Source organism: Azolla caroliniana, unplaced genomic scaffold (genome assembly GCF_043228905.1).
Source record: "Azolla caroliniana isolate FFs.n. ecotype wild unplaced genomic scaffold, voAzoCaro1.0.p SCAF_6, whole genome shotgun sequence".
Taxonomy (NCBI): domain Eukaryota; kingdom Viridiplantae; phylum Streptophyta; class Polypodiopsida; order Salviniales; family Salviniaceae; genus Azolla; species Azolla caroliniana.
Window position 1 is genome coordinate 15427165 of NW_028230441.1, and position 27174 is coordinate 15454338.

The following is a 27174-nucleotide window of genomic DNA, read 5'->3' on the forward strand; positions in this document are numbered from 1 at the left end:
GGGTTTGAATCTTGCCTTGTACATGTAATGCATATTTTAGTAATTTCTTCTGTTTCTTTATTTTTATTTAATTGGGTACTCTGTACATATTTCACGTAATGTACGAAGTACACTACGACAACGTGTCGCAAATCGAGGTGACCAAGGGGAATAACAAAAGGAAATTTGTTTTAAGGATGGTGGCTACACCTTTCTCACAAAAAATGTGAGGACGGCCACCATATTCCTTTCCCCGAAAAGGACAACCTTCGATATACAATTATCACGTAGTAAATACTAATATGCACATAATATATATGTTTATTACATGTATGTGATAAAATACGTATACTACTGATTACATATGCATATATTAAAGAATCATTAACATAACATAGTCTATTAATGATGTAATCAAGATACGTATTCAAGGCATATAGCCTCTACGCACATGAAACATCCAAAATAAGGGTCAACGTAATATGCAGACGAGGTATTGATCTCTTACGCATACGGCATAAATCGTATATCAAATACATAGAAATTGAGGTATTGACCTCATACGCATATGTTAATATATGTATGTGAATGTAATACGTAATTGAGGTATTGGCCTCATACGCATACGACACAAATCACATATAAACTATATGGCAATTGAGGTATTGACCCCATACGCATATGTAAACGTTTTATACAACCAATTATTACCACTACAACATAATTGAATCAATAAGATTATTACATATATACTTAACATTATTAGAATGGGAAAAGAAAGAATAGAAAAAATAAATAAGAAAGGAATACCGAAGTTCTTTTGTTAATGTCTTTCTGGATCAAGGTCAACCACACATTGATCAATCACCATCCAACAACAACAAACCAATCAATCAAAAGAAACATTAGAAAATAAACTCTGATACCAACTGTTAGAGCTAGATCCTAATGTAAGCATGAGATAAGGAAATATATTATTAGAAAATAGAGAGGAGAGAGAGAAAGAAGAGTGTTGATTCACATGACCACCCTCGAGCAAAGGGATCGAGACAAACTCGAGCCTCAATCGGCATCCCATACCACCACCATGGCATCGAGTCGTACCTAGTACTAGCGCAGTCTCTTCAAGAGTTTAATCAGCATGAGGACAAAGTCTCGACGTAATCGATAATGTGTCAAATGAGGGTAGCTACGCTTCCTATTTATAGCCAGACCTAACGTCCCAGGCAAGTCCATGCTTGGCCTTAATGGGTTGTCTCAATCCCAGGCAAGTCCATGCTTGGCCTTAATGGGTTCTCTGACTTCGTGTCAAGCTTTTGTCGCTTCTCGTTGGGGATGTGCACATACGCAATGCAGCCGAATATCCGAACATGTGATAGATCGGGCTTCTTTCCGAAAAACTTCTCGTGCGGGGTAACCTCCTGCACATTGAATGTTGTACACCGGTTCATTAGGTAGAGGGTTGTGTTGGCGGCTTCTGCCTAGTACGACTTCGACATGTGCTTCTCGTTAAGCATGCTCCGTGCTACTACGAGTATGTGCCGATTCTTTCATTTGGCTATTTCATTTTGTTGGGTCGTACGTCGACACGAAAACTCGGTTAACAGAGCCGTCAGCATTATACTTCACCTTATAAATCCATCTGCAATCGATTGCCTTCTTGTGTTGTGAGTGGAGAACGAGATCCCATGTCTCGTTCTTGCATAGTACCCACATCTCCTCGTTCATTGCTTCGACCCATCATGGATTCGTGGCTGCTCCAAAAAACTTTCTAGTTCTCAAACTGTCACCACCTTCATCATAAAGGCATAGTCGTATGCCATATAATCGTTGTAACCGAATCGGCTAATAGGATTCTGCTCACGTATGGAGCGACGAGGTTTTTCGTTTGTCATGGCAATGGTTGTCTTTACGTGACATGCCCTCGTGATAGGTACATCGAAGCCACCGAAATCACTGTCGAGGGAGTGAGTCCATTCATTGTCGTCAAATTGATCATCTTCATACTCCAGCATTTCACCTTGCCTTTGTCCATCTTCGAACTATGCCGAGATGTGCTTTAGTCGCTCGGGGGCTCTTGTGGCCCACTAAGCCTTGTCGTAATCGGACTTTCTTCAAACATGTGTTCGAGTCGATCTCCATCTTCTATCTCGTGTTCGGCGTATTCTGGGTCGACTAGAAATGGTTCGGGAGGAGTCGGCTCGGGTTTGTACCATGATGCCAATTCGTCGAAGACTACATCTCGACTCACACGAACCTTCCGAGTCGAGGGGTTATAGTACTTGTACCCCTTTTCCTCCAATAAGTATCCTACGAGGATACATTTCTCCGACTTCGGGTCGAGCTTTTGTCGCTTCTCATCGGGGATGTGCACATATGCAATGGAGCCGAATAGCCGAACATGTGATAAATCTGGCTTCTTTCCGAAAAACTTCTCATGCGGGGTAACCTCATGCACGCCGGATGTTGTATACCGGTTCATTAGGTAGAGGGTTGTGTTGGCAGCTTCTGCCCAATACGACTTTGGCATGTGCTTTTCGTTAAGCATGGCCCGTGCTACTTCGAGGATGTGCCGATTCTTTCGTTCGGCTATTTCATTCTGTTGTGGCGTACGTCGACATGAAAACTCGCGTCGAATTCTTTCTTTCCAAAGAAAAGCCGAAAATTCATCAGAGAAGTACTCTTTTCCTCCATCCGACCGAAGACTTCGTTTTTGAATTTTTGGAAGTGTTTGAACACTTCGCTCTTTTGCTGCATGGGGTAGATCCAAGTGTGCCTGGAAAAGTCGTCGATGAAGGCCATGTAGTAACGGTGTCGTGAAAAATTTCGGCCAGAGGTGGAAACCGGGAAACATTGTCTACATCGGCGGGGTGCAGCGTGTGTACGCACCCATGTACAATTGGTATGAATATCGAGGGTGCCTTTATGGCGCCGAAGAGTAGTCGAGTCGGGACAGACGATCCCATGAAAGTCGGGATTTGTCCCACATTGTAACGCGTCCCTCTCCTTGTTCTATAAAAGGGAGGGAACGCCCTTTGTAAAAGGGTTGCCCATTTTGGATTAGAGGGTATACTGGTAGGTTTAGGGTTAGGGTTCTTCTACTTCTTCTTCTCCCCCTTCGTGTTCGTTTAGGGTTGGCTGCAGCTTGTCTCCTGTGCAAGACCCCGCTCGGCGCGACGAGCCCGAGAGCTCCCCAACGGCGGCTTGACAGTAGACGATTGTTGTAAACTATCTTGGTCCGGTTCGAAGCCGGGAGTGTATTCTCTCTCTCTATATATATATACGTTTGCGTCTGTCTGTGTATATTGGCGTCTTGTTGGTGTCGGGTGCTCCACTCCTTCCCTGCGTTTCCTGTACATAGGGGCATGAGTCGGGTCGGGCTGTGTGTGCGTGTGTGTGCGTGTGTGTGCGTGAGTCGGTGTAAAGCACGCTCTCTCTCTCTCGCTCGCTCTCTCTCTCCCCCTTCGGTTGCTTCCGGTGTGTTTCTGAGATGCCCCAGAAGCCGTGAAGCACGACTTCCTACGCTCCGTCGCTCCCTAGTCCAAGACCCCCGTGGTCCCGCCTTTCTCCGTGCACGCGCGTAACAACGCGACAACGGCATCTGCCGAATGTAGTTGTCTGAGCCGAACCCCATACATCGGAATGAATTACGTCAATTATGCCTTTGCTCACGTTCCTCTCCTTCGGAAACAGGTGCCAATGTTGCTTGCCAAATTGGCAGGTTGCACACATGCCTTCAATCTCTTTCTCTTTGAAGGTCGGGAGTCTGATGACGCTCTTCGTCTGCGAACGATGAGTTGACCCTCTTTCTCGATGAAGCAACCGCCTTCATTAAATCGAACTTGCATCCCTTGCTCAACAATTTGGCCAACGGAGACCAAATTCTTCATAATGGTAGGTACATGCAAGACATTCTTAATGTAAGTTTGGTTACCTTCTTTTCCGAATGGAACATTGCCGATGTGCCGAATCGAATGACTAGTGTCGTCTCCGGTTTTGACATAGTTGGGTCAGTTCGACTCTCGAAGTTACTTACTTCCGCGCACTCATACCAACACACACTTCTTAAGCTTTTTTGTCCCAAACTAGTTTACGGATCAGTTTGGTTCAGGTTTGAGAACCCCAAAACAGTTTAGGCTTAACTGGTTTGGCTTGGATAAGGCCAAACCGGTTAAGCCTAAACCGAAAAGTTGTTCATTCCTAGTTTCAACAAAAAAATATGTTGACATATTTGCCACACGCTTCTCTATAGTCACTCATGCATTGTACCTGATTGTTTTACCCTCCATCTTGTTCCATTGGTTAGCTCTTGTAATTTGAGTTATGCTTTAATAAATCTTGTTTTTCTCATTTCTTCTTCCTATGATTGCTTTGACTAAAATCCAAACCTATGATAAAACTTAGCTTTCGAGCACTTTTTTCCCTTTATCCTGGCAATGCTCTCGTGAATAGAGTATGGAATGTACCCCATCAATACTAAATGATGTGATGAAGATTATTTGACTATTGACTGTTTTACGATGAATATTAGACCACCAATTTGACTCGTCCTTACATTAAAATACCATAATGAACATCAATAACAAATGATATTGCATTATAACAACCCATGACAACATCCTCAACATTCTGTCAGTAGAACTTAATCACAATTCAATAGTAAACAAAGGCTTAAAGCCTTAATCTTGAAGCAAGTGTGAGACCCACCACCCCAAATAGTCCATAAGAGTTATATGCATTAATGGGCCTTGTTAAGAGTCTATCATTTGGGACAAAGAACCATGAAGACACTAGCACCAAGAATATATATTAACCTCATAAAGACACTAGAAAAATGGGGGATGGAGTAAATCTCACTAAAAAGCTTGTAGTCAAATGGTTGTCCTAATGTGAAAAGAGTTAAACCTAATTGTACAAAGTTATAAAAGTCACTTTTTGGTGACTTATACCCGTTATCATTCCTTCTTGGGTTTTCTCCTTTCATATAGTTGTAGTAAAGCTCTTAACTCTTTTCTCCCTATGTTCCACTTGAGTTAAAGGGTGATCAAGGTTAAGAGCTATTTAGCCAAACCCTAATCACCCTACCTCTTTGATGTGAGTCGTGCACATCCTCATATTAGGAGTGGCATTTATATTATCATGTGACCTTCTTATGTGCATGTGTGTCTAAGCGTTAATATTCTAGTAAGCTAGAGTTAATGCGAGAGAGAACGAGAGTGAGTGTTAGTTAGACTAAGGTTTCAAAGCTAGAGCTCGAGGGTGATTGACAAACACTCTCACCCAGTTTGCTACTAATAGGGTACACTCTGATTTGGATCTTGTAGTTCAACGATGTCAACTTGGAAGTAGAACTTCGTCGATTCATAGACGCCAAGGTAAAGAGCTATTTAGCCAAACCCTAACCACCCTACCTCTTGGATGTGAGTCGTGCACATCCTCATATTAGGAGTGGCGTTTATATTATCATGTGACCTTCTGATGTGCATGTGTGTCTAAGCATTAATATTCTAGTACGCTAGAGTTAATGCGAGAGAGAGCGAGAGTGAGTGTTAGACTAAGGTTGCAAAGCTAGAGTCAAGGGTGATTGACAAACACTCTCACCCAGTTTGCTACTAATAGGGTACACTCTAATTTGGATCTTGTAGTTCAACGATGTCAACTTGGAGGTAGAACTTCGTCGATTCATAGACGTCAAGGAAACCAAACATCTATTTGGCATCGTTGTCAAGATAAAAATGATGCTTCAAGCCATTAGCGAGCTTTTCAGCAGAATGTCTGGGACAAACTAGAGTTGAGGCTTATTATTTTGCTTAGTTAGACTCTGATTGGTTCTTAATGTAAGAATTAGATTCATCATACATCAAATCTAGATTGACCCAAACAATCTATACCAAATGTTTTGAAGTGAGGATTTAGAGAACTTTTCCTCAATTTGACAAGAAATCAAAATACATTGGAAACAATTCATATGGCAAGAAAGCACGTAGTGGAGAAACTCATAAACTAGCAATTAAATGTAGTTCTAGAGATAAAAAGAAATTGAGAATGGATGTCTACAGATTCCTAGAACAAAATTTGCAATTAATGAGTGAAAAAGTAAAGACTAAACGCAAGGAGATGATCAAGAATCTAATTGATCAAGTTGATCATGTTCTAAATCTTGATTGAATCCACATAAACAATGTATGACCACTTGAAGTAATTACACCAACTCATTTATAGCAACACCAACATATCTAGTCATATTTAGATCTTGGTGAACATGGAGATGCATGACCGAAAACCAACTAACACTTTTGTTAGCAATTGACAATGACAAGTAGATACAACAATCACTAGGGACAACATTATTGAATACTTATGGGTGCCTTAAGTATTCTTGTCGAAGAAAAGAATCTCAATTTACAAAATCTGATAGCAAAATATCGTAGAGAAACAAGATGAATTGTGAAGGAAGAAACTAAATGAAACATCGTAAAGAAACAAAACGAAAATATTGAAAAGCTCCCTCTTCAAGGAACAAGACTCCTCTAGGAGGCGTACGAGCAACCACAAAATCTACAATCTTTGTAAGGTATTGCAACAAATGTAGTCATATCATATGTTAGTGTGAAAAGAAATAATATGATCAAAGAAGATTTCCTCCACAAGCACATAGTGCTTCATTGCAAGCCTATAATAAGAATCACGAAGAAGAAAACTTCAATCAAACTTTTGTGTGTGAAGTAGAACATCGATAAAGAAATCATGCAAGATGAAATGAAGAGATACCCATCTTATGTGGCTGCAACAAATATGATGAAATGAAGAGATACCATCTAACATTCATCATCTTTGATGCGGTGCACTACCTAACACAACAAGAACCTCTTGCATAACTACAATTGGAACAGATAGTGAAAGAGAATATTTCTCTTAAGAACGAACCATGCATATTGATGTCTCATTTCATGTATGGAATGAGGCATCAATATATCATATCTTACAATCCACAACAAAATAGAAAGATTTAAGGGAAGAATAGAATGCTCTTTGATGCAAGATGAAACATTCTTGCTCAATCTATTTTCGCAAGAGGTGGTTGGCACGCTTGTTATTTGCAGAACAGGTTACCCAACAAAACGATAGGGCTCAACACTACACATTCAATGTGGTTCAGTCATAAACCACATCTTGGTCACCTTCATGTATTTGGATCTACTGCATATAGCCATATATTAGAAGTGAAAAAAGGAAAGGTAGAGCCTCATGATAGAACATGAATCTTCATGAGCTATGGAGAATCATGGGGAGTCAGAGCCCACAAACTGTTTCACCCAAAGGTACAAAAAATCTTATTCGACATATCTGACAAGAAGAGACAGAAACTCAATGCCATCTATGGTTTAGAAATTTTTACTTTAAACGCTGTACATTGTCTTGATTTAGAACATTAGTGTTTGTCCATGTTATGTTACCAACAAAAGAAAACCTTTCATGAAATGACTCACTTATGCCTACAAATAGGCATCTAGATGAGACAAAGTAATGTAAGGATGAGTTACATTGCTCTATCCTACTCAAGTTTGCATATGTTTGTGAATTGGTGATAACATAAGAAAGAAGGGGTTGATTATTAGTTCTTTCAGCAAGACATAAATCTCTAGCATTTATCAAATGAGGAGGCATCATGTCCTTATCCTTTGATCTTCATTATTAATTTGCTCTTGCAAATAGATTAGGCACTACTTATTTGTGGCAAAATGGCTGTCTGGAAAAGATTTTGAAAACCCTAGGCTACTTATAGGACGAATAAATTTTAAAGATTATACCCAATTTTACAATAAATTCAGGAATTACATGCAGTATTTGACAATTAGAAAATTGGACCCTTTTTTGCAATTCTAGACTTTCATACGATTTAACTAAGCCCAGCAATTTATAATTAGCAAATTGTAAGCAATTCTCTTCTTTCATATTAATATTAACTACATATGCATGCATAAATGCTACTCCATACCAGCCTCCCTCACCAGTGGCACCAATATAACAATTTTCAATAACCTCAAAAGAATCCCAAGAGCAAACGAATACAAATGGGGAATATCTACCACCTTACGATGCCCACACAACAACCAGATGCAAGGATAGATTAAAAGTGAAGAACTAAAGAAACTCCTAAATACGGTGGTATCCGTACTCTTAGAACTATCCTAAATATTTCATAAACGAATGGGCGTAGGGTAGCATCAGCAGAGCAACTCTGGACACCAAGTTTATACAACCTTTGAGGTGTGCACAAAGAAGAAGAAGAAGAAACAAATCTAGAGCAACATTACAAAATAACTCATACTTTATAGTAAATAATTGTTTGTATTCACGTAATGGTCCAAAAGTTCTTCTGACATACCAAGAGTTGCTCTTTTGGGTGAATGGAATCACCATTCACATAGATGTCGTGGATAGTCGTATTCCAAAGAAACTTTGGTGCAAGGGCTGATGCTGCTTGCACAGCTGATGATACATCTCGAATGATAATAAACCCCTGTATATTATATATATGCACCCAAATACCGTTCAGTGGACAATTTTGGCATATTAATGGTTGGCCTAACCAAAAAATATGCCTCTTGAATATAGATATATACATATGTATGTATATATGACATACATGCAGGAGGAATATGCAAACAAATGCAGGCATGTAGGAATGTACGTACGACATACATACATATATGCACGCATGTAGGTATGTAGGTATGTATATATATACATATATATATATATATGGCATTGATAATTTGATGCCAATTTTCATTTCAGGGATTTAATTAATGCATCCCCAATTTGTTGAAACAAAAACTCAATGTTATACACGCATTCAATTTGTAGCTTCTTTCATTACAACGCCCATTTTATTTACCTTATTAATTATATGTATGTATGAACTCATCTGCTTTTTCTTTTTCAAAATAATCATTATATATGTATTGCATCCATACTCAATGTCAATTTTCTATCAAAGCATATCATGTTATGCATCCCCAAATCTTGAAAGAAAAATGCTTCTACAATTTGTCATTTCATTGCCATCATAGAATTAATTATGCATTCCTGCTTAGATGTTTCCATGGCTTATAATAATGTTTCTTTTCTACCGACAATATTATTTCAAATGCATTTGCACACAGATTGGATGAGCCACACAACAAAAAATATTCATGAACTCATTTGACAAAGGTGCATTCATTTACCATTGGCCGCAACATTCGATCCATCTCCAACATGATATCAATCATATGACAACCCTTTCTTTTGGCCGACAGAACTCGAAAAGCATGAAGAAGGTCATAGGTTCTAGGGTAGGTTGAAAATGATTCACACCTGCCATTCCACCACATATTTTCAAGTATGAATGCAATAGCTACACCTAATCTGATTGTTTTTACTTTTGAGTGACACTTAAATGGTGCCGCAGTATAAGTAACCAACATGTAAGAAAGATGAATGGGAGATAACTGTCATGCAGTGTGTACAAAAGAAATTAGAAATTCAGATTGCAAACATTATATTCATCAGAGAACTAATCAATTTCAGATAAGTGTTTGTACTAAAGGGATTAATTTCAATTTTAAAACTGACAGATTTTAACTCACCAATCATGAAAAGTACCGATCAACCCCCGATCATAGACTACAGGCAATGTATTTTTTCCTCCTGAAGGTACTACATTCATCACCCATAAGGGTTTATCTATTAAAGCTGATGCAAAACCACCATAATATGCATTCATATCCATCACATTGTGAATATACGTCTCAGGAACATTTAAAATCCCCCAATAATAGGCAACTTGCTCCTTCCAAAATTCTGAATCTGCTTTAAACTGACTAAAGTTCCCACCTATTCCTGCAATCCTAATGAAATGTCAATATATACATTGTTCATGTTTATTCTTGGTATTATAAAAACACTGCAACCTCAAAACTAATATAATAAGAATTTTTTATTTCCAATTCATTGATGGAACATGCCATCATCTATATATGATGGCTATCGGACAGACCAATGCCATATGTTTCTAAGACTAGAATATTTTGAGTCTGAATGTTCACTATATGTTTGTGCAGATGAGTAAGAACACGGAATACTGTATAGATTTTCATTATATCCTACTAACAATGACCTTGAACGATCCTCTATTAACAGAAATAGAATATACAAGGCAATGCGTGCATACGTTGAAGCCTCTCAGGAGGTGTCCAGAGACGATCGGGCCAAGAAGGAAGAGGCTTGATATCTTCAATATCAACATATATGCAATCTTGCATAGGCTTGTTCCAAGGTTTGTCTGGATCATCTTTCGCATCACATAGGGAGACGTGATTTTTCTCGTGGTCAAGCCGACATGCGCGATCAGATGTTTTCTGCCATATTGCAGTTTGAACTTCACGGGCAATAAGCTTCCAGCACATTGAAGTTGTATAATTCATAATCAAGCTCCATTCATGAGGAAAATCTTTATCTGACCTGTAAGCTGGTGGAGCAGAGTATACAAAGTAGCCATTTGGTCTCAAGAGTCTATCAATTTCTTTCAATAGCACCCCATCTACAGTAAAGAAATGGAAAGGTTATCTCAGGAAAACTTACCTGTTATGACCATGTATTTTGCGTAGCTAAATAATGCTTACCAAATCGATGCCAATCAACTCGGCAACGTGAACAATGCACCAGCTCAAAGGATTTGCTTGGATATGGAAGGCGTCTGACAGCTAAAACTGAAATCATAGCTAGAATGCCTCGCTCTAGAGCAAACTGAAGTTGATTTTCATGTTCATCTTTAGGTGCAAATGACATGGTTTGGATTCCCAGAGGCAGAAGATAGGCAGAAAAGCTTCCAACACCACAGCCAACATCCAATACCTGTACAACACCTGCTGTACTTAGTGTACCTTTCCCATTGTTTACCATCTTGCCTAGCCTGAAAGAGAAAAAGAAAAAAAGATAAATTCATGTCTTTTAAGAGACCAAAATGTCCTATAAGACCAAACAACGATTATATCTTAAAATGTTATCTCGTCTTTGAGAACAACAAACCAAAATAAATATAACTACATACAAAATGGAAGTGACTAAAGAATCCCATTATCTATACATGTAATTCTCAAGTCAGATAGATTCTAATTTTTCTGTTTGAAAAAACCCTGAGGAATGAATATGAAGTTCTTTGAATATAAATTTATGTGCCAACCATGGACAAAACCACATACAAGAAGGACTATTAATTAAAACCAAGCAGAGAACATGTCATAAGATGCATGGCAGATTTTAAACAAAAAGGTTGTCATATATATTAAAATGATTGTTTCTGATGATATTTTGGTAGATCTCAAAGGGTTAGTATCTGCTTCTAAAATATAGGCAAAGCTGAAGGTTACATATGAAAACAGTACGCCTGTTAATCAAGTACACCTAATGCGAAAGCTTGTTGGTGTAAAAGTAAACGTGTGGAAGCGTTAGACAGAACCGGCTCAGCCGGATAGCAACAGAGAATAAGAGGTTTAATGGAGAATAAGAGGTTTAAGAGAAGATCATGGAAAATGACAAAAGGTTCAAGGCTGATTGTGAAAGGCACAAAGAAGGGAGCTCTTTATTGCTTACATGGAAATGCTATATCGAGCAAATTCATTGCTTTGGCTGAAGTTCACTCCCATATGGAGTTGTGGCATAAGAGATTTGGCCATATGAGCCAAAAGGGTCTCACTAGGCTTTGTAACCTAAAGAAGCTTGATTTTTGTAATGAATGCCAATATGGAAAACAAGTGAAGCATTCCTTTTACTTTGATGTGTCTCGTAAGTCTTATGTACTTGATCTTGTTCATTCTGATGTGTGTAGCATGCCCACCAAATCTATGGGGGGTGCAATGTATTTTATCTCATTTGTTGATGATTTCTCTAGAAAAATTTGGGTTCAATTGCTTAAATCTAAGGATGAAGCCTTAACTGCATTTAAGCGTTTTCATGCATTTGTAACCACCCAAATCAGTAGAAAATTGAAATGTTTGCGTACGGACAATGGTGGTGAGTATACATGTGCTGAATTCAAGAAATTTTGTGAAATTTTGGGTATTAAGAGGGATCTTACTGTTCCATACAGCCCCTCTTCTAATGGTGTGGCTGAACGATATAACAGGACACTTTGCGATAGAGTGAGATGCATACTATCCACCACTAATCTCCCTCATGGATTTTGGGGAGAGGCACTCAAAACTGCAGTACATGTATGCAATTGATCCCCTCACACATCTTTAAAAGGTGACATCCCTGAAGAGGTTTGGTCTAGCAAACCTGCATCATATGATCACTTACGTGTCTTTGGCTGCGAGGCTTTTGTACATATAAGGCCTGAGCTGAGAAACAAACTTGATGGCAAGTCCAATAAGGGCCTCTTCATGGGATATGATGAAAAAGGCGAAATGGGTTATACGATTTGGATACCCCAGCTCAAGAAGGTTATACGCAGCATTGATAAAGGTCCACACATCACAGAACCCTACGGATGTACTAAACCAAGTGCTTACCCAAAGCACAACATCAGATATGTATACAAATGGTGGGAGTCACATAGCTTAAAGGCGTCATTTATGCCTTTAAGTAGGAGGTTGTTGGGTTAAAGGCCCTAAATGACCTCCTTATAATGTGTGCACATGTGTATATGCTTATTTATAAAGGCCAAAAGTCACTCATCACCTTTTCATTATTTTTGGGCCAAGTTCAGTGTGAACTTGGCCAACCCTAAATGGGTCTGATAAAACATAAGTTAAAAACTTTTGGATCTCACTTCAAAGGTGAGCTCCTCCAACTACTCCTCTCTCTCTATCTTTTCTACCATAGCTCCACTATTGCATCTAAAGAGCTTGTACTAGGGTGAATCCTGAGTATTCCTCAGCCCTATTGACATCATTCCTAACCCTTACATTATTCACATAATATCATCAAACCGACCTTATATCTCACTCAATTTGCATTACTTATATTATTTACACCATAGAATATCATACTTGGTAGATTTAGTTTACCAACTGCCCTGACATCGTGATAGCATATAAATTCTCAGTTTAAGAGAGTAGAAAGACCTATGATATAAACATAACTCTATTAAATGCAAACTAAGGTACATTGTCCCATAAAGCTCGGATTTAAATCTCTAGACTTGCTCAAAGTGCACTCATGACCACCTACTAATACTTGCACCCAGATTTTAAATTACTTCACAGCGAAGTTTAAAGCAAAATGTCACTATCTGAACATTTCACTATAATTTTATTACAAGCTTCACCAGATACACGGCTATATTGCCTCTCCACAGGGTAGCCCTACAATGCTCCATGTTTAACCTTTAGCAGGTGAGGATATGTAGCGGTAAGTTCTCACCCTACCATTACCAATATATATCCCTCCACATGCCTGTGCTTTCATAGCAAAGCTTACGTTGGCTATAGGTTACAAACATTGCATCTGGACACCTTCACTTCTAAGGTTCCGTAGACTACATATTGAGCCCTAAACCTCATTAATACCGTGGTGCACTACCTCTTGACCACTAAATAGTATACGGTCATGCACATCCTTAGGAGTGTTTTATTTCCTCACATTTATTAATAGGTAGCAGATAAATTGGCACATTTATAGAGTTTGCGACATTCCTACAAGATCATAGTAGTAATAAAGGCCAGAAAGGCACCTTTCAATATACTCCTCAGCACCATGCTTAAAATGAGTACCGCCTCCAGGAAACCACCACATGGAGCCATTCTCATGAACCCAATTCTGGCCTCCTTTTACTTCTGCGAGCTTCGAGTGATTCACATTGCTTTTCCAAACGAAATCTCGACTCCTGGGCCATCTGATCGGAATGTGATATCCTTGAGGAGGCGGCACAAGACAGAAAGGTTGTTCTTCATGAGGTGGGCATTTCCTTTCAAAATCTTCTTTTCTTTCCAGGTCCACACTTGTTGAAAAGCTTTTCGAGAAAGATCTATTATGGCATGGAATTAGTTCAGCGAGATCTTGAGGGCATACATTCATGCCATTTGGGGGTATGCTTCTGATATATGATACTGAGACCTTGTTAGGAAGCCAGGGATAAGGTCCTTTTTCAGCTGCATTTACAACATTTCATATAAAAAACAATGGAGAGATACATATGCGAGAAGTGTAATTTCTATGTGTTAGCTATACAAGCAAGAAAAACAGAAAAAAAACTCTTTGGAGCTAGATCTACCCAAATAAAACAAAAATAATATAGTAAACTACTAATCATCACAGATTTAGGTGCTTCTTCAGCAACATCTACATTATGATGTATGAAAACGCTTGGAATAGATGCAAAACAGGCAGTTATATACATTAGCTTTCTACACGTTATCAAGACAAACAGGGAGAATTATTTGGGACAGAAGAGATGCAGAGATCTTCAGACAAAAACAAATGTACCCAAATACCGCTACTCAAACAGATTTAGAGTCTTTTCAGTTATGATTTCAACATTTCATATCTAAATCTTGGAATGATTTTCCAATATACATTTCTATATATTAGCTACATCAGCAATAAAAACAGAAAACAGGCTGTTAGGGAGCAGCGAGGTACAGATCTACTGAAACAAGAAAGAAAATGTACAGATATCGTGCTACTCGGATTAAAATTAGGTCTTCTTCACCTGTATTTGCAGCACTACATTTCAAAACCTTGGATATATATACAGAAAGAAAGATACACCGGAAGAGAAATTTCAATGCATTAGTATGACAAACAGGAAAAGATGTCTCGGGCAAGAGAGACAGAGATCTATTCAAAACGAAATCATTATAAAGATAAAGCAATCACCAATCATGAAAGAGGCTAATAAAAACAGATTTAGGCTCTTTTTCAGCTGCATTTGCGAAAAGTCATATCAAAACCTTAAAAATATAATATAACATATATTACAGGACGACACATTTCTAGACATTAGCTACATAAGCAAAAAGAAAACCATGTTTGGGGCATGAAATTTTTTTTAAAAAAACAAGAAGCAAAAGCATAAACTATCTACTTACACAACGAATCAAACCGTTAACAAAAACATGTATATATATATATATATATATACCTGTTGATTCCGGATCATAGATGAAACGCCTCTGTCCGAACAATGTGCCAGAGTAGAAAGATATGATGATTAAGGCAAAAGTAGTGATGATGAGCTTCCCTGAGAAGTGACCTGTGAGAAAACTCTGATCAAACCACATGTCGTTATGATTGGGTCAGAGTATGAAACAAGAGCAAGGCTATTATTTCGTCAAGGTCGCATTGCATCTCTGAGCTCAGTAAGTGAGTGAGAGGGTGCCTGCGTCAGTCAGTAGTGACTAGGGAGTGAGTCAATCAGTTAGCCACATACATATATGTATGTACATACATACATACATACATACTCATACTTCACTCGGCTCGTGACTAACTACTACCAAAAATTAAAGAGGGCAAGTGAGGGAATCACGGGCGCGGACGGTGCAGGTTGCATCGTTGATGGCACGTGCGATCTCCACCGTCCAATGTGGATAAAAAGCTTACAACGGCTGTCACCAGGAGCCCGACTCTGTCACAAGGAGTCCCTTTGTCTGACAACCTTTGCCACCGAGGAGCCCGACTTTGTCAAAAGGAGCCCCACTATCTGACAGCCTTTGTCACCAAGAGCCCGACCAACTTTGGGTAGGAGCCTGACTCTCAAAAAAATAAAACTAATAAAGAATAAAACAATGACATGCAAAACAAAAGTGAATCGGGGAGTGGTTATAGTTTTGTCTAAGATATGTTAGGTCTATGGTTCAAATCCTTTTCTTCTTTGTATTCTTTCTTTTTAGTTTTCTTCTTCTTCGATTTGTTTCTTTTTTAGGGTTTCGACATTTGGTTTAGGGTATGTAATAGTGGTATTGAATTCAACACCTGAATTACTAAATGTGTTCATGGTGCCGTAATAGTCTAAAAGGTGTAAAATTGTCATCATCAAACACTTAACCATCTGTTGTTGACCATACCTTTGTGCCCTAGTAATTAAGTTTATAACTAGACATTTGCAAACTTTGATTGATGCAAGTGGACTTATGCTTCAGTTTCCGGATTGAACATTTGTTTTTCTATAACTCTTAAGATGCTCCTTTTCATAATTCACTGATGACATTCCAAATAAGATCGTTCTCCATCTTAGATATCCTCTAATGTGCAATATTCTTGCCAAAGATCAACCAAGTTGACAACTTGAAAAGATGAAAAGTTGATGTATTGGAGATTTGTAAAGTGGCCTATGCATGGATTGCTATGATAATGCAATCAAAATTTCTATCATTGATTTCTTAGCAAAGAATGCATGCGAGAATTTTAGGTGGAATGCCCTTGAACTATTTTGGCAACATGATACAACTAAATAGGTCTTTATAGAAAGTCAAAAGAGTTAATTATTTATGTTGACATACAAGCTCAACATTGGGTACGTAATCCATTGCGTAGACTGGGTGCATAAAACCGTACGCACAAAGGGTCGTAACGGTGTGTAAGCCGAGAGGCCGTTAGAGCATTATTCCTCGTAAGGAATAATTTTGCGAGTTAGTGTATGAGGCTCATTAATGAGCATTGAAGTATGTGTCAGTACTTGGACAATACTTCTGTCTGTCCATAAGGACTTGTATAAAAAGCGCAGATTGAGCCCATCTTGTATAGTGTGACTAAGAGTTATTTTTTAATCCAAGTTTTGTGTTCTCTCTCATTATTTGTCTCTCCTGGATACGTTGTGTCGTGTTCAAAGCTTTCCATTAAACCTTCTCTTCGTCATCTGTGTTACACTATTGTGTTTGTTACGCTTCCACACACGCTATTTTTTACAATTTAATGCTTGCCTACTTCAAAATAGCTTGAATACACATATCCATGACTTTCCTTGGAAGGTGATTTTGTAGCTCAAACAATATTGGAAGCAAATACTAGCTTATTTGTGGAAATACAAGTCAAAGAATGGTCTCCTCATGACATGTTCCGTTAGCCAAAGAATTAACAATGTTGTCATCATAGGGCCCTCATGCATCCTTGTGATTTGCTCACTCCTTTTTATAGTTGATAATGAGCTCACTTCTTTTTACAGCTTTCAAGAGCTCATTTGCAAAATAAAAATAGAATGGCAAGCACCACTACTTCTCCCTAGATGGCCACTTAGCTTCCACAATTATTATATGATAGTTTCGCATCTACAACTTACAACATGATGAATTCTCGTCTTTTGCAATTGTAGATCTTTTACCCTATGATCATTATAATCCGCATCGAGCCATCAATACTTTTGTTCAAATAAAGTTAGCTCTTACCATTTGGGCTATGTTTGATTGTCACTTTAATATGCAACTCACTCATGTTCCAAGTAAAGTAAACTCGCATAATTTGAGCATTTTCTTTATTATTTGACGGCTCTCGGCTTTCTTCGACCTTTCCATGGCAGTTTCGGTTCCTCCCCCTCAAGCTTGTGACAAAGGCTTGTAGTGTTAGAGGGTCAAAGGCCGAGTGCTTCCATCCATCGTGGGTCATGAGCCACTTTTGTAGAGCTTTCGGGCTCTTGATCGGCCCCTACCTTCATCGTGAAGGCATAATGATGGGCCATATACTCGTTGTAGCCGAACCGAGTGACCGCGTTCTTCTCTCATAATGAGCGTTGGAGTTTTTCGCTTACCGATGTGAGTGCCTTTTGTACTCCGGGTGTCTGCATAATGGGTACACCAAATTCACTATCTAGTGAGCGAGCCGACACATCTGAATCACTTTCGTTGGGGTGGTCGACTTCATACTCGGGCATCTTAGCTTTGCCTTTGTCCAATTTCAAACTTGGCCGCGATGTGCTTTGGTCACGTGAAGGCTCATGTGGTCCACTGAGCTCGGTAGAGCTTAGATTGTCCTTTGGTAGAGGACTTGGATGAATATTGTCATTCGAGTTGATGTGCAACTCTTCCTCGATCGGGACGGATGGAGCTGAATCGAGCTCATACCATGATGCCGATTCGTCGAAAACTACGTCCCAACTCCTCTGAACCGCTCAGGTCAAAGGGTTGGACCACTTGTATCCCTTTTTTTTGGATGAGTATCCTACGAGGATACATTTCTCCGACTTCGCGTCGAGCTTCTGTCGTTGTTCATTCGGGATGCGTACATTCACAATGCTTCTGAACACTTTGAGGTGAGAAAGGATCAACTTCCTTCCAACAAAGATCTCGTATGGAGTTAGCTCATGTACTCCATTAGTAGTACACCAACTCATGAGATAGACGGTCGTGGATGCCGCTCCGGCCCAATAGAAGTTCGGCATGTGATTCTCATGCAACATGGCCCGTGCTACCTCGAGTATATGCCGATTCTTCCTTTTGGCTACTCCATTTTGTTGTGGGGTGTGTCGGCATAAAAATTCTCTCTGAATGCCTTCACCTTCAAAGTGCCACAGGCACTATGGTCAAGCAAAACGCCATGTGTGTGCGTATGCACGCACGTCTCCTCTTCCTCATTTGATTGCCTCCGATACGTATCCGGAAACGCTCCAGCCGGTGTCACAACCACCGGCACCGGCGAATGTCAGTTCTTCTGGATCCGTCTCTCTCCGGTTTGAGACCCCGATGGTCTTGCCCCGATCCGACATATACATAGTCTTCAATGAAGACTTTATTCTCTCTAAGAGGAACCAAAATAAAATAGTTGGTAAAAAGGTATCCTTCGAAGTTGAGAAAGACATTGTAGAAAGAACAACCCACTGGGACGAATCAGAGATTCAACAAACAATTGAAATTGACTGAGCTGACACCACACTTGCTGACTCTGAATTAACAAGCGGTCCACTAGTCAAATTTGATTTGACTAAGCCAACAATGACAAAGTCAAAATGACCAAGGGAAAGGCTACCCTACCAATCAATCCCAAAATAGGGGAGGATTATTTGACATCGCCGAAATTCCACTACAAGGGTGAGTCATGCCAAAGGAATCCTGAAGGTGGTTCACGCAATACCGATCGGCCGACTGAGACGACTGAAAAAATCAAATCGACAAAATCGGCACCTAGAAGATCCGCACAAGTCACAAGGCCTCGACTATGTAAACTACACAAACGTTGGCGAACCAAGCTCCTACGAAGAAACCAAAGCCGCGTCATATGCCGACACATGTCTACAAGCCATGCAATCCAAGATGAACTCGATTCATTAGAACAATACATGGGAGTTGGTCGAACCACCAGCTAGAAGGAAGTCGTTGCCAGGCAAATGGGTCTTCAGGTACCAATATGTATCTGATTCGGAAAAGCCCAAATATAAAGCCCGACTCATCACAAAAGGATTCAAGAAAGAACACGGTGTCGTGAAGATCCGTCACTACGTGCGGATCGTGAGGCGGAACCACCGGGGTCCTGGACCGGAAGGATTCGAAGTTTAGGGTTTAGGGTTTAGTGGTCTGGTCGCCGTCTCGCCGTCTCGCCGTCCGGGTCTCGCCGGCTCCGTATGGTCACCGTCTCGCCGTCCGATCGCCGTCGTACCGTCCGGTTGCCGTCTTCGTCTCGCTGGCTCCGTCCGGTCGCCGTCTCGCCGGATCCGATCGGCCAAAACCATTACAATTAGTTAGGCCACACACAATTATCTGGTTAGTTTAGCTCAAGTCACCTTGAACATTCTATGATCCACTCCATAGATTGACATATTCGCATTCGTGGGGGTTACCATACGAATATGCGTAAGAATACATGAAAAAATATTCGTTAAAAAAGAAAAGAAAAAAAGAGAGCTCCTACTTTTTAATTTCTAATATATATATCATATAACAAAGAGACTTTCACATTAAATATTGGATATTTAACTTGACATTAAAAAGGAGGCTTACACTAAATAATATTTTTATATAATAAATGGAAAACTTAAAACTTAAAAGTATTTGTTTTATTTTTAATAAATATAAAATAATAATAAATAATAAATAAAAGGTTCATTAATTTCCCACTTTACTCTCCCACAAAAATTGATATTTTTATCTGTTATTAAAAGGGAACCTCGTACTAATAATATTTTTATAATATATATATAACTTAAATGTATTTGTTTTATTTTTTAATAAAACGATAAATAAATAAATAAATGTAAATAGATTAACTAAATAAAAGGTTCCCATAAATTTCATATTTTTATTTCACATTAAAAAGGGAACTCACACTAATAATATTTTTATAATATTTATCAAACTTAGTTGTATATGTTTTAATTTTTAATAAAACAAAAAATAAATAAAATATATGTAAACTAAATAGAATAAATAAAAGGTTCTCCAAAATTTTTATATTTTTATCTCACATTAAAAAGGGGACCTCATAGTAACAATATTCTTATAAATTATAATAGATGAAAAACTTTAAAGAATTTGTTTTATTTTTAATAAAAAAATAAATAATAAATAAAAGGTTCATTAATTCCCCGCTTTTTACTCTCTTGACATTAAAAAGGGGACCTTAGACTAATAATATATTTAATATATAAAATTATATATAATAAATAAATAAACGAATGGTTCTGTAATATTCTTGGGGTCATATTGTATGATCAAATTTTACGAATATTACGGATGTCGAATATTAAGAATTTCACACATGAATCAATTTATGATCCACTCATAAACACAAAGCAATAGATTTTGGCCTTGCTTATATACTCTGGGATCCTTATTTTTTATGTCTATGTGGGATATCTTGTAGTTTTGTTTTTTCTCTTCTTCTTCACAAACTTTATACCCACATAACCTGCCACTTAGTTGTCCGTTTCTTTTGTGGTAAAGTGTATTCGAAAGCTCTTAAAGACCTCCATCTTTTTGTACCAAGATATTAAACTAGTATAAAATAGTATCTTCACTATTATTGTTTTATGTTGTTTGTGAAGAACCACACTCGATTTTGTACATTCCATTCAATTTTCACACCGTTGCCGGAAATCTTCATGATATCCACCCCCACCAAACCACACGTCCTCTAGTATGTGCCAAGAATAGAGTGTGAGATTTCGGCTACGGTGATTAGTACAATTCTTTTTTTTTTCTTTTTTTTCTTTTCCGAGCATGTCCATTCCCTTCACTCGAACCATTGTCGCCATCCAATCCACCATATCATTCGCTCATTCTTTGTTTTACCATGACCAGTTGTCACGGCCCCTTGTCCTCTTTCCGAACATAATTGTTTAGGTTTTATGCATGTTCCACCTTTGTCCCCATCGTCTCCTTGCTCAAGGCACTTTGACCCATCACACATTTTTGTTTTGTGTCTTTCTCCCCAAGCCTTTATCTGAATAATGACATTGACTACCCCATGTAGTACCTTCAAGTGCATGCCTACTTTGAGATCCTTACGCGACCATGCTCTATATTTCTCAATTTGTCTAGTTTCATGATACAATCTCATATTAGAGTCGACAATCTTCACACTAGCATCTTTGCTAGATGTTTTGATCACATCCTTCAAATCTTGATGGCTCACTTGGCCATCGTCATCCCTTGTCATACTTTGCTCAAAATCTTTGTTGTACGCATCAGCTTTTGTCTCTATGCTTTGCTTGACCTCTTCCTCCCACACATCAGCTTCAACCCTCGACAATCTTCACACTAGCATCTTTGCTAGATGTTTTGATCACATCCTTCAAATCTTGATGGCTCACTTGGCCATCGTCATCCCTTGTCATACTTTGCTCAGAATCTTTGTTGTACGCATCAGCTTTTGTCTCTATGCTTTGCTTGACCTCTTCCTCCCACACATCAGCTTCAACCCTTGCTTTTTCATCGTCATTGTCCTTCTCTTGGGTCTTACATCGGTTAATGCCCAAGTCTCTAGAACGAGTGTGGAGAGATCCATATGTATTTGTCGGCCATTCCCCAACTTCGTTATTTGCAACAGCTTGGACCTTCGGTTCCCCGCCATCCTCTTTTGTCTCTTGGGTCTCACGCTAGCTTTGAACGACAACTGCCCAAGTCTCTAGAAAATGTGTGAAGGAATCTGTTTGTCTTTGGTCAATTGCCTTTGACACCTTTGTCTTGATGCCATCTTTCACATAAAATTTGAACTCCCCCTTGTTGCCACCTTCCATCTCTTGGGTCTTCTGTTGGTTCTCTACAACTGCCCAAGTCTCCGGAACTTGTGTGAAGGAATCCATGACACGGCCATCTGCCATTAATTCTTCCATAACCACCTCTGACCTGATGTCATTTTTCGTGGCTATCTCTTCAATCTCATGGGCCTCGTACCCATTGACCCTCTTGATCGAGCAAGCTTCGATCATGCTTCTCTCTTCGTCGCATGTATTCATTTCGACCTTCGGCTCCTCGCCGACACCTTCCATCTCTTGGGTCTCACATTGGTTCTTGGACGCAATTGCCCAAGTCTCTAGAACATGTGCGAAGGAAATCCGGTCGTGATTGTTGTCGATGAGTATTGTCTTGTTCATAGCCGCCTCCTCGATGTTGATTTTAGCGACTACATCCTTTATCATGCCGATCTCACACTCTTTATCTCTCTTAATGCAAGCTTCGATTAGGCTTGCTCCTTCATCATCTGTTATTTCGAACACGACGCTCGTCCCGAAACATTTGTCCTCCTTTGAAGTGGCCTTCTCCATTGTGAAGATTTTCGACAATGGTGTGAAAATCACATAAAACGTACGAAATCGAGTATGAATCACATAAAAAAATAATAGTGAAGTATCTAACTACAAAATAATAGAGGTCTTCAAGAGCTTTCGAATGCACTTTATTACACGAGAAACGGACAACTAGATGTCAAGATATGAGGGTATAAAGTTTGTGAAACGAAAAGAGAAAATTGTGAGATATCCCATATAGGCACGACAAATACGGCTCTCATAATATATAAGGTAGAGCAAAAGTTATTATCTTTGTGTATATGTGTGGAGCATAGAGAGTTCAAGGTAACTTGAATTAAGAGTGGAGGTGGCCTAGCTGCTACTTGTAATGGCCAACCAAAATCGGACCGACGATGGAGCCGGTGGCACACCGACAACTGGTGATCTAGCGGAACCGTCATCCGATGGAGCCGGCGAGGCGCCGACGCACCGGCAAACCGGCGTCATCCGGCATTCGACGAACAAATTAATAAATAAATATCACATATATATACACAAGGAGGGCAAGTGAGGATTTGAACCTTGCACCTCCTAGTTAAGAGTCAATGGGCTTACCACTAAGCCATGACATTTAGTTGAATTTATATTTCTATCGTTGTACTTTTACATGGAAATTCTTATACATGAGAGCTAAAATGAGTGACATTGTTGTCATGCACCACATGTAATACATAAGCGCCAAATGGCAAACATGCATTTTATGCATGTCTTGTACCCTCACATGTATCATATGCATGAGAGCATCTATAAAAGAAGGGATGAAAAAGAAGAAGGGTTAGGTTTTATTTGGTTATGAAATTAAGAAGAAGAGAATTCGTTATCGAATTAATCGTGTAACTTGTTTCTTAAAATCTAAAATCAAGAGTTCAATCTTAATCTCTCTCAATCTAAAGTCAAGCGTTCTATTCTATCTCAAGCTCTCTCTCTCTTTCAATCTAGCTTAAGTACTTTCTCGCTAAAGCTTGTGCCAACTTCAAGTCCTTCCGGTCCAGAACCCCGGCGGTTCCGCCTCACGATCCACGCGTAGTGACGGATCTTCACGACATAATTAAGTGGTGAACCCGACGTGAAAGAGGCGATAGGAAGGATCAAGCCGAGATTAATACTTGGAGATGACTTCCTCAAGCAATCAAGCGGGAGAGCTCGAAAGGATGATGCTAATCGTCGAGCAAATGAGAGATCTCGGGACAACGACGCGAGCGTGGAGAAGGCTGTCGATCGTGTCGTAGAGCTCGAGGGCCAATTCGATGGAAGGAACGTTACGAAGTTCCTTGATGCATATAGTGACAGGGATACACGCTCGGCCACAACCGAGTCTAAAATCAAACACAGAAAACGGATAATGAACGCACGACACAGTGAAGAGAAGAGTACACAGGATGTTAACGTGAAAAACCCAAACTAGGGAAAAACCACGGCAGCCCACAAACTGCAAACTATCACAATATCAGAATGTACAATAGTAGAGCACCAAGGCCACGACCTCGAGCTTGCTATCTTCGCCACATGCGGCGGTTACAATAGAGGCAACGACCTCTTCCTCTCTCTCTCTCTCTCTGTACACTGTTACGCGCTCTAATCTTGCACCAACAAGAATAACAACTACAATCACACACAGTTCTCAGTTTGCCCTAAGTTATATTTATGCTAATATGACTTTTTGGCTATTTACAAATATAGCCCCAATGGACTCTCAGAAACATATTTACGAATATGTCCCTTCATCCGGTGAGCACTCCTCATTGGGCCTGCATCATCCGGCTCTTGCCGGGCACTCGTCATCCGGTTCTCACCGGTTCTTCCAAAGCCGGGTATTCGTCATCCAGATTTGGCCTCGGCCGAGTTTGCTCATCGACACTGTTCTTCTCACTTCCCATCCGGAGGGACCTGTTTCCTAACATATAGAAGGGAGATGAATCAGAGGGACGTGTCCGAAGCACGTCAAATCGCAAGCTTCAAGAGAGTTGTCGCCAACAACGTTCAAAGATGCATCATCGAACTTCAAGAAGGTAAGACAACATGGTCCGAGTTCGAGAAAACGATCCTAGCGGAGTTCGCAATTGAAGACTCAACGAGGATGACTCGACATGCCCTGATGAAGTGGATAGAGAAGAAGAATAAGAAGATGAGCGCCTCGAGGGTGTACGACGAATTCGACTAGATGTTTAGTCGTCTCCCCAACATGGACCAAGTGTTGCTTGAAGAGGACAAGACTTTGTACTTCTTGAAGGCCGTGGACATGAAGGATAGACGGGAGTTGGGGACTCTTCTCGAAGATGATACCCAAGCGAACGGTCTTGTGGCGGACTGGGTTGCGATAAAGCGAGCATGCAATAGGCTCAACAAGCGTCGTTAGTGGGTGGGTTGATGACACCGACTTGGTGGGATTGACTATTGCGGAGAAAACAAGACAACCGAAAGTAGCTGAGCCGCCCAAACAAAGCAGTCCAAAAGAAAAGAAGATTGATGACGACATCATTGAAGAGCTAGCGAAGAAGTTCGAGAAGTTCACGCTAGCCAACATGAATCGTCGGGGCCCCAAAGGAAAAGAACCCTTTAGATGCGTGTGGTGCGATAGCATGGACCACATGAGAAGGGATTGCGCGAGCCTTCGAGAGGCGATTGGACAAAATATCGTGTACATAGATGACAACATGATCTGCTCGAGCGAGACTAGAAGACCCCTACGGGTGAATTTCGGAAGAGGAGGAATGAAGAAAGCTATGGAGGATGCCAATGCGACTCATGTGGATGCGATGCACTATGCTGCATCAGCCGGAATAAGAGTCGGGAAAGACAGAAATGAAGCTGCGAAAGTGGGAGGCAAGTTTTGGTCTTCCGTTCTCGAGTATGAGAAGATGGGGAAGGTCACATGGAATGAGGTAGAGCTTGCGGACCGAAGCATGCAAAGCATAACCGGGTAGTCGGATCCGATGGACGACAACACCATACTCGTGGAGGTGATGTGCGACAACCATGAGGTGTTCGTGGAAGAAAAGAGAAAAAGAATAGAAGAGCAAGGACCATAAAAAAGACATGAAACAAGGAACGCGAAAAAGAAGGACGATGCGGAGACAAGTCGACCTTTACAAATGGAGGAACGAGAATCAAGCCGAAAAGGGGAGCTGAGCATACGAGTTGAAGAAATGGTTTGGTCCGTGACGGTTGGTGTTGAAGACCCCGCTCGGAGGACAAGGACTATGCCTACCTATAAGCTAAGGTCGAACATAGAGCAGACAACGGACCTAAAGAAGATTCTCGAAGAATGAGTTCTTGATAGCCACGTGACTTTGTCCTTGAGGGAATTGCTTGGCATTATGAAGGAGTTCCATGACACGATTGTGGAACTTGTAAAGAGAAAAAGACAACAATCGGACCAGGAAGAAGAGAAGCCTCAAAAAGCAAAAACGAATGCCATAACGATGGCAAGAAACGAAGTCGATGAAGATATGATGGATAGCCACTATACTCGACCTCATTGGGCACGAGTGACAATGGAGACGCCGGTGAAGATCGGGGAGAAGAAAGAGACCGTGGTAGCTTTGATCGACCACGGCTCGGAGATCAACCTCATGTCAACCGACTTCTACAAAAAAGGAAGATGGCCAATCAATACAAACCACGGATGGAAGATTCGCGCAGCAACAAAGTCTACTGAGGACTTGTACGGAGCTTGTCCCAATGTCAAAGTCACGATCGGCTATGTGGAGATGGATCAACACTTCTTCGTACAAGAATCGACGTCGCATCCTGTCATCCTAGGGCAACCTTATATCACATCATCTTGGATGGAGACCAAAGTGTTCGATAATGGAGCAGCCTTTGCACGAATAACGAGTCTTGACAACCAAAGATCGGTCCAATTCCTAACGGTGTGAGCCAATCATGAAAGGAATCGAGATAGTCTCAGAGGCGAATCCTCGGATTTTTAGAGCGGACTATTGAAGCATGGGGCACAAATAGTTTGAGCAATCACAAGACCCCACAAGTAAGAAGAGTGCGTGGATTGCGAGGAGAAGCAACATGTGTCACACCTAGTGGCGCATGTAAACTAGTACTACCCGACAAGAAGGACAAGCGTCAGATACAAGAATTCAAGAAGATGCTGAAAGAAGAAAACATAATAGAAGAAGGAGAGTTCGTGATTCATATTATGAAAGAAGCCTCATTTAACAACACCATCGGCGAAATTGAGGACGTCGAGGACTTGACTTATCTTCACAACCAACGTGTGATTTCGGTTAACTCCGTCAACATGTCTGCTATCATCGATGAATACCGTCGTGGCATCTCGATGAAGGAAGCTGACATCAACACAAAATATAAAATGGTGGATAAGAAGATCAAGCTAGTTGCGGTTCCACTACAGGAAGATAGCTGGCAAAAGATGAAGGAAGTCGCTAACGATCCAAGCTTAAGAGATCCGAAGACGATAGGTCATGTCTTCACCGAAGAGACGAAAGGGAAACTACGAGTTGGAAAGGAGGATT

The 27174-nt window shown here is 40.1% G+C and overlaps 1 protein-coding gene across 1 annotated transcript; it reads right to left on the minus strand.

The window, feature by feature from the left end:
* Positions 1-8293: 8293 nt before the first annotated feature.
* On the minus strand, positions 8294-15352 carry LOC147863184 (putative methyltransferase PMT6). The gene is made up of 7 exons (XM_087321253.1): positions 15113-15352; positions 13703-14120; positions 10650-10939; positions 10199-10567; positions 9615-9867; positions 9213-9342; positions 8294-8503 (listed from the first exon to the last, which is right to left on the minus strand). The coding sequence occupies exons 1-7, from the start codon at positions 15249-15251 to the stop codon at positions 8336-8338; spliced, it is 1767 nt and encodes a 588-aa protein (XP_087177379.1). The 5' UTR covers positions 15252-15352; the 3' UTR covers positions 8294-8335.
* Positions 15353-27174: the final 11822 nt, after the last annotated feature.